The sequence below is a fragment of the Eimeria mitis genome, genomic scaffold (assembly GCF_000499745.2).
Source record: "Eimeria mitis Houghton genomic scaffold, Emh_scaff255, whole genome shotgun sequence".
Classification (NCBI taxonomy): Eukaryota; Apicomplexa; class Conoidasida; order Eucoccidiorida; family Eimeriidae; genus Eimeria; species Eimeria mitis.
The window spans coordinates 20,597-21,049 of record NW_013570891.1 but is presented as its reverse complement, the minus strand read 5'-3'; the positions used below and the strand labels follow the sequence as shown (position 1 = coordinate 21,049).

The following is a 453-nucleotide window of genomic DNA, read 5'->3' as shown; positions in this document are numbered from 1 at the left end:
CAGCGGGAACAGACAAACGTCAGTCTTCTTACTTTTGCTGCTGTTGCTGCTGCTGCTGCTGGTGCTGCTGCTGTTGTTTAGGGTGTTGTTGCTGGTGCTGCTGTTGCTGCTGCTGCTGTTGCTGCTGTTGCTGCTGCTACTTTTGGTGCTGCAGCTCGTGCTGCTGCTGTGTTGCTGCCGTTGTGTTGTTGTTGTTTCTGCTGCTGCTGCTGCTGCTGCTATACCTGTTGCTGCTTTGCTGCAGCTTTTACGCATGTGCTGCGTTTGTGTGTACTGCAGCAGGAGAAGCAGCAGCAGCAGCAGCAGCAGCAGCAGCAGCAGCAGAGGAGACAGAAGAGGAAGAAGCAGACGAAGACACAGATGCAGCAGAAGAAATAACAGAAGACGAAAGAAAGAGACTTTTGCTGCAGCAGGCCCTCAAACAGGAGCAGCAGCAGCTGCTGCTGCAGCCCG

General features: G+C 54.1%; 1 protein-coding gene across 1 annotated transcript in view; it reads left to right on the top strand.

The window, feature by feature from the left end:
• Positions 1-453, top strand: part of EMH_0005550 (uncharacterized protein) — a gene marked incomplete at both ends in the record, with an annotated part of 789 nt that overhangs the window by 115 nt on the left and 221 nt on the right. Inside the window, 2 exons of the mRNA XM_013497231.1 lie at positions 3-18; positions 280-453. Of these exons, the coding sequence (XP_013352685.1) occupies positions 3-18; positions 280-453 (190 nt within the window). The remainder of the gene's footprint in view (positions 1-2; positions 19-279) is intronic.